Source organism: Mercenaria mercenaria, chromosome 6 (assembly GCF_021730395.1).
Source record: "Mercenaria mercenaria strain notata chromosome 6, MADL_Memer_1, whole genome shotgun sequence".
Lineage (NCBI taxonomy): Eukaryota > Metazoa > Mollusca > Bivalvia > Venerida > Veneridae > Mercenaria > Mercenaria mercenaria.
Window position 1 is genome coordinate 73,462,686 of NC_069366.1, and position 7,910 is coordinate 73,470,595.

The 7,910-nt window shown below is 35.3% G+C and overlaps 1 protein-coding gene across 2 annotated transcripts; it reads left to right on the top strand.

The window, feature by feature from the left end:
* The first annotated feature begins 817 nt into the window (after positions 1 to 817).
* Positions 818 to 7,379, top strand: LOC123548622 (small conductance calcium-activated potassium channel protein 2-like). Of its 2 annotated transcripts, none has more exons than XM_045336055.2 (2): positions 818 to 1,039; positions 4,539 to 7,379. In XM_045336055.2, the coding sequence occupies exons 1-2, from the start codon at positions 987 to 989 to the stop codon at positions 5,926 to 5,928; spliced, it is 1,443 nt and encodes a 480-aa protein (XP_045191990.1). In that variant the 5' UTR covers positions 818 to 986; the 3' UTR covers positions 5,929 to 7,379. The 2 variants fall into 2 exon arrangements, with proteins under 2 accessions (XP_045191990.1, XP_045191991.1); XM_045336056.2 differs by lacking the exon at positions 818 to 1,039 and adding an exon at positions 1,183 to 1,380.
* The last annotated feature ends 531 nt before the right edge of the window (positions 7,380 to 7,910 follow it).

Below are 7,910 nucleotides of genomic sequence, written 5' to 3' on the forward strand. Positions count from 1 at the left end.
TGTGTAAGAGAAGCGGCTAATGAGTTAAGTAGCAAACAAAAATAAAGCAAAAAATACCAAGGTTTTATTTAGAGCGAAAATGGCTAGTTGACTACTATAGATTAAAGACAAGTAACGTTATATGTAGAGTTCAGAGTACATAATTTGACCCTAGTATGATAAATTGCCTTAAGTGGTGAACATCCATGACACCGGTGTGACACAGACCTGAAAAAAGGATGAAGTAATTGTTTCGGAATGGACATGAATACATTGCAAAATTAATGGGCAAGGGCATACGTTTTAACTACTGGTCTACTTTTCTTTTAATTTGATTCAAACTCTTACACAATGTTTCTTCAGTTTCAACCAAGTTGTATTTTAGTTTTGAATTCTGTTATACAAAGATTACATATTTATATGTTGCCTGCAGTAGGAGAAAAAACACTAAATGATACTGTAATACTTAATCTACTACAATGTATGTATTTATAAATATTACAATACAGTAAAAGAATTCAAAGAACGCGTACAGAAAAGATATAAACAGATCATTAAAGATTGTGGCATAAATGTTAATTTATGTAGGTATTGCCAAGCGTGTTGCCATTTTACCATCACATGTTTTATCACGTGATATAGTTGTTATTTTTAAAAACATCTTTTATCAGCACATTTAAATGACAGTCAGGCTTGTCACATGATTGGAAAACACGTGGCGCATTTGATCCATAGTTTAAGAGATAAGTTATTGATAACCTGTAGAATTAACAAGAGATTACAATCAAGTGTGGCGACATCTGCTGTAAGAAAACCAGGCTATTGAATTGTTTAACATGCACGTAGATGTTTTGCCAGTGTTTTGCTAGAGTTTTTTTGTAAAGAAAGCCCCAAGTTATGGCGCTTAATTTCTATTTTAGCAAAAGTGTTGATTCGTAATTACTTTAAAAACAAATAATTCAGATGTATATGTTTTCTTCTTAACGGAGTCAATAGTCAAACAAGACATGAGTTATTACGGAGGGTTTTACAGAGTTACAGATACACTCAGAAGATTTAGGTATGTACACTGTATTGAGAGAGAACTCTATATAGTATAATGTGTTCAGTGGATGTTTCTTAATATATCTGATCAATGATATTTACATGCATTCCTTCTAGCTGTAAGAACAGCTTTCCATTATCAATTTGTATATATAAACATCGAGAAAACACTGTATAGATGTTGTCCGAGTACTTCAAGAATTTCTTTCTTTTTGCAATACGAAAGCATTTATGTTTTTAAGAACTGGGTGTTATTTAGTTAGTTTAGATGGATATTAAGCAAGTTTGCACTTCTGATAACTGCCTGAATCGAATTAGCGACTCTTGGATGATTTTCTAGAAACCATTCGGTTACAGGTATAAACATTAAATTTACATTTTTACAGTAGCTAGCTACGAAACTTGTGATTTGTTTCCGTTAATACTCATGGAGGCAGGATAAATGTCAGACTATGGATCTTTACAACATCTAGATAAACAGTCGAAAAGACCCTCCCAGGTCAAATTGTAAATCCTCTTCGGATTAAATACTTTTCCTAGGTTTTATTCAAAACATTAGTAAATCCAACAAAAGCCTACATTTAATACATTCTTTCATTAAATTGAAATCAAATATAGAAAGAACGACATTTAATTTCAAAAATAATGTCATCTTACTTCGGTTATATATTTCTATAGAAATCTGGACTTGTTATCGTTGTAACGAAGTATTAATACGTTATATCGAATCATATTTCGTTTTAGCGAAATCTTCACGTATGGTTTTATGAATTCATGTAAGGTTTATAGGCACAAGATATAGAGTTACTGGACCTATGCTCGCCCAGGCACATGCTCGCCCACTTTTTAAATTGATGCCAGATTGTGTAATAAAGATGCCAACTTTTATCAGATGTGTTGTATATTTTTTGTACCCTTTGTGTCCCACTTTCTGTCCTCACTTTTGAAGAGTTTCCGGTTCCGGTCAAGGTCGATGGCAGTCGAAAATAAAAGTGAAAGTGAAACCAAAAGTGAAAGTGGCCAAAAAGAAACATGACTTAGAATAAATATTTTCAAAAACACTGGTTAAAAACTGTTGCAAAACTAAAGGTTAAACAAATTATGAACTTTTTATGCAGTTTATTTCAAACAGACCAAATAATGATTTTATTTCAGTAAATATTCGCCGACTCCGGGCTGTCAAAATTGTTTTCGAAATGCTGCTTCCAGGGCAAAAACAATTACAGACAATTTTACCGTCATCTTTCACATCTAGTTTATTTAAATGTAATTAAAATATGTTGTTTATGCAATTTTGTGATTCGTCTGCACCCTGCCCATAACTTCTAGGCAAGAATGCTGCATCATTAGTTTTTACAGTAAATACGTTTTGATAACTTCTGTTGTATAACTATCATGCTTTTTGCGGGAGTAAATATGTTGTTGAGAATACTGATAGATTAGACTAAATGTTTATCTTGTCATTTAATACATAAATGGTTTTCTTTTAAAAATATACCACTGGGCGAGCATGGGTCCTGTCCACCAGGAAAAACGATGGAAACAGTATAGTGGTGTTATGCCCGATTTTCAAAGTCCCGGATGTAAGTGTTTACTAAAAATTGGGAAATGCCAGTCACTTGTGGCCCGCTACCCTAAAATGGCGCATATTTGCTCTTGTCCGCCCAATAAAACCCTACTTTCGCTTGCCACCGTGATTGGGTGTGAAAACCCTCTCATTCCCTAGCAGTGAAAAGGTGTGATTTAAGCAGCCGTTCTACACGAATTTGCGGAATTACTGAACTTATTGCACGAACAAACATTTTTAACAATGTGTAATTCGTCACTTACTAGTGACATATTATTATCATAATTATACCAGATTTAGGACAAACGTACAAAGCTCATTGGACGAATGCCAAATGTTACTCAAACTCCAGTCGAATTTTCAATGTCTGGGATCTTTAAAATTAAGAAATACGGCCAGGCCTGACTTCCTGTTGACACACCTTATCGCGTTAAAACATTTGTCACTTTAGCTGCATATAGCTTAGACACAAGGTGTTGCATATAAATCAGACACAAAGTATTGCGTATAGCTCAGACACAAAGTCTTGCATATAGCCCAGACGCAAAGTCTTGCATATAGCTCAGACACAAAGTGTTGCATATAGTTCAGACACAAAGTCTTGCATTTAGCTAAGACACAAAATGTTGCATATAGCTTAAACACAAAGTGTTGCATATAGCTCAGACACAGTGTTGCATATAGCTTAGACACAAAGTGTTGCATATTGTTAAGACACAAAGTGTTAACTTTAAACCACATATCATAGCATATGAGCTTATCCTGCACCCTACCATGTCATCGAATAATGTAATCAGTGACGGGTTGAGCTTTGCAATAAGCCATTGCTTGGACAACATGGTAATCTTTGATATTTTATACCATATTTGTTGGGTTTAACGTTACCCTGATACAACAAACTTCCAACTTTCCATGGTGGAGGAACCCCCAGGTGCACCTCCGAGCATTATTGTATCACATGCACCTTGATAGAACCTGCGACCTTCCATGAGCCAGCTGGATTGCTTTCTCACATGAGGAATTCGAACCAACATCAGTGAAGGGAACGTGATTCGAAGTTAGCTATCTTAAACACTTGGCCACGATACCATTTTATATGTCTATTTTGTCTACACATCTACACATTTTTACATACATTTGTATAACATGTACTGGGACCATATTGTTTTACGCACTTCAACGTGTTATTTGATATACAGCTTGTGTTATTAATATTTCAATAATTATTTTTATAATGTTTGTTTATAGAATAATCTCAAAATATTGCATCCTCTAAAAATATTTTGATTATCACCTTTCGAATATTTCTAGCTACAAAGGCACCTATTTATGTGGTTGTGCATTGTATTTCTCATTTATTGTCATTATTCTATGTTGTAAATCAACTACTGACGAAGGTGGGAATTTCTAGACTCACATTTCCCTTATTGTGAATATTGATTCATACACAACTAAGACTGTTGTAAAAAATGTAATCCGGCCTCTTAATCATTCTCACATTTTACGGACACGCTTAGATAAAATGTACATATACCACGTTTACAAGAATTTGCTACAGTAACTCTTTTTCTTATTTTCTACATTTACTAAAGAAGTACAGTAAAAATATTGTAAAGAAAGACATTGAGCACTGTCCATTTTGTCCGAATTCGCAGCACAAACCGGGTTTCTTCCAATAGTCGTGACAACCTTTCATTACATTGTCAGGTACGGTTAAAATACTGAACATAAACAGTGCAACAGCTGTGCTTGAAAATCGAACAAACAACTGAATGCAACACAAATATGACATGTTTGCTTAATTACTTATCCATTGAAATGCTTTTAACTTTACCTTGATTACATACGACATCAGGATGGCTATCTCTTTAGATCGTTAAGCGCCACTGGAGATTATTGTTATTCTAATGATTTTAAGAGATACGTTCAGATTTCTTTATTGTTTCAGTCTCCATAGAGAAGATAGTTCGGACAGTATTACAGCTCCTTTATTTAAAGACGAAGAAACGACGCTAGAAATACCAATGAAATCGTATGGTGGTATTTCCGGTACAAAGACGCCACCTAACGGCCGTGGCAATGGCAACAGCAATGGACGAACGCTTGGTAAGCGTTTAGAAAAAAGACACGAGCTCATGGTTTTGCGCAGATATGTAGTGGATATTGTGTGTGCTTTGGCTTTGTTCGGAATTATATTAATGATGATAGAAACAGAGTTAGTTCTATTTCACCGAACTAAAAGTACGGATGTGATTGCTTTTGTAATCAAGATAGGGATCAGCGCATCAACAGTTCTGTTGTTAATAGGGATTTGCGTAAATTATTATGTGGAACAACAAATTAAAGCTCTTGACGCAGGAGTTAAAGACTGGCAGTCAGTAATTGTTGACTCCACTTGGTTTTATTTAAGTGCAGAACTGTTGGTCTGCTCAGTACATCCATTTCCGGGAGATCTAAAACTAACCTATACATCACCGGAAGGGGAATCTAAAAAGGTCAGCATAGACGCTGTGCTGTCAATTTTGATGATGGCTAGACTCTATCTAATTGCAAAGTTCGCGGTTGTTCATAGCCGCCTGCTAACAGACACATCAACGACAAGTATTGGCGCTTTAAGCAAAATAAAGATAAATACGGTATTTGTTTTCAAGGCAGCGATGACTAATTATCCAAACAGATTACTCGTTGCAGTTATGTTAACGACACTAGTTGTGAACAGCTGGGCGATGAGGACATGTGAGAACTATTATCTGGGTCCAGACGGACCTACTACTTATATGGAGGTATTGTGGCTGATCGCGACCACATTTCTCACAGTAGGGTATGGTGACAAGATTCCACAGAGCTACTGTGGTCGCTACATATCGATTTGCACAGGTGTTATGGGAGTCGGAACAACGGCTCTTCTGGTTGCTGTTTTGGCGCGAAATCTTGAGCAGACGAGGTCGGAACGCTACGTGTTTAACATGGTTACAAGAATTCAAATTGAAAACCGACGAAAGGCTGCGGCCGCGAACGTTATAAAAGCTTGTATTAACTTATGGCGCGTCATAAAATATTCTGCAGACGACAAGGCTTTGCGGCGGAAATATACGGATAACCTTAAAACATATATACGTCAGTTGAGACTGGCAAACATTGAAAAAGCTCATGTCGGTGAATTCAATGTTGGAATCATAGAAGTGTCCGAGACAGTTAATAGAATTGGAGATAATGTGGAAAAGATAGACAATAGATTGATTGGGCTTGAAACAACGCACGACATTTTTGCAAATCGGTATCTTAAAATCGAAAATAAACTGGATGAGATAAAGACAATTTTACAAACTAAGCGCTAAACAAATTGTCAACGGTAAATATCTAAAGAAATGAATTTAACTTAAGTTCGGAAAATGTTCTGTTTTAATCAAAGGTTTGAACTGAACTGTTTTGCCTCGTTTTACGAAACAGCTGTAACAAATTTACAGACAGGATATCTATCAATAATACCTTATTCGGTTGTTGTTGTAATCACATTTACACAATTTTATTTCATATGGCAATTATAAAGCTTGGTATTCCTCATGCCTTTGCCGGTTTCAAACAAGCAATTCCAAGATCATGTCTTCTAGGAAGTTACTGTATTCGATATAAACAAGAGGTAACTCATAAGTTTCTCCGTAATGTTATTTAGATGAAAATTTGGTACAAGGGTTGGAAAATTTTCGGGAAAATTTTTCTGATCAAAGCGACATACAAATTAAATACTGTCACATAAAATAAAACCCACATCAGTCTGCTGTCTTTCCGCGAAATAAAAAGAAGCAATGGTACGTGTTATAAAAATAAAAAAAGTGGAAACAAAGCGTTCAGGAAAGACCATCAGACAAAAATATAGAATCATGAACGCTATATCAGTATATTTGTATTTTTCATCATGTAGTTCCAACTGTAAACACACGTAAAAATCTACTCATGTTTTTACACTGTATGTAAACATCTCGAATTATGTACAGTTCTCCAAGGTTAGAGTTTAAATAAGTTCAACTTACCGTCTTCACGTATTCTCGTTAGGCAATTGAACATTCTTCGGAATTAAATTTAGTTGAACGCAAACATTAATTTGCGTAGAAAAACGGAGAATGCCGAAATCGCATATTGCGCATGCGTAATTAGTCGATTGTAATTATGGAAACCCTGTCTTACGTAATGCTATCAAGAGACAGTATATTGCTTATTTTTTTACCTCAGGTAAGTCTACAATCCTGTTCAAAACTTAATTCTTTTTCCTTCATGACATATTTGAGCTAACTGCGTTAAACAATTTGATTTGTGCCTGTGTTAACGTCAGCACTGCCATTATGTCATTATGATAATGAAGGCGGACAAAATCATGAAACGTCTTTGCCGCACAGTTTAGATTACATACTTTGAATCACTCGATCCACAGCTCAGTGTGTTTAAGCGCTGTTTGGGTAGTCGTGTGAGGAAGCCATCCAGCTAGCTTGTAAGAGACCCGCTGCTGCCTATAATAATTCCTGGTGGAGCAGCTGGAACCTTCATTTAGACTGAAACAAAGCACACGATATAACTTTGTAACGGTGTGACATTAATCCAAAAAAAGCAGTAACAGTAGACTTATCCTCATGAAATTAATGCCTACGGTTCTTTCTACATATTCGGCGAGTGTATTTTATAAATGTACTTTTTCTTTGTTATGTATAACAATTCTGTATAATTGTTGCGAAATTTCTTGTTATGTTTTAATGTTTTTCATGTCATAGAAGCGAAATACATTTAACTTTCCTGCTGTTAGTCTATTTTATCGTTACATAATAGATATATCTTACTAATAGATAATATTTGTTTGAGGCTCCTTTCGGTTTAATCCGCTTATATTTATTTATCTTATTACTATACACGCACGCACGCACGTACACACGCACACACTCAACTATGCACACATTCTGAACGTAAAGTGCAACTTTGGAATATTCATGAATGCTTGGCCGTCCTTTCATGAAACATACTACATGCACGAGTTTACAAATTTATACATATTTACAAAATAAATAATATTTGCTACGTTAGCATGCAACTTAAGGGCATTTGATTGCTTCCTGTTGCAAGTGAATACACACTAAGCAAAGTCATGTCGATAAACTTACTAAATAACAGGTTATTATTGAATATGCTACTAAATGTAGTGCCAAAACTAATATAGAGCATGGTAAATTAACATAATTTGGCCAGCTTTCTCTTCAACCGTAGTTGAATAAGACTGACAAGAAACTACGGCTCTAGAATGCATGAATTTGTTACAATGCTTAGAGGCCACAAA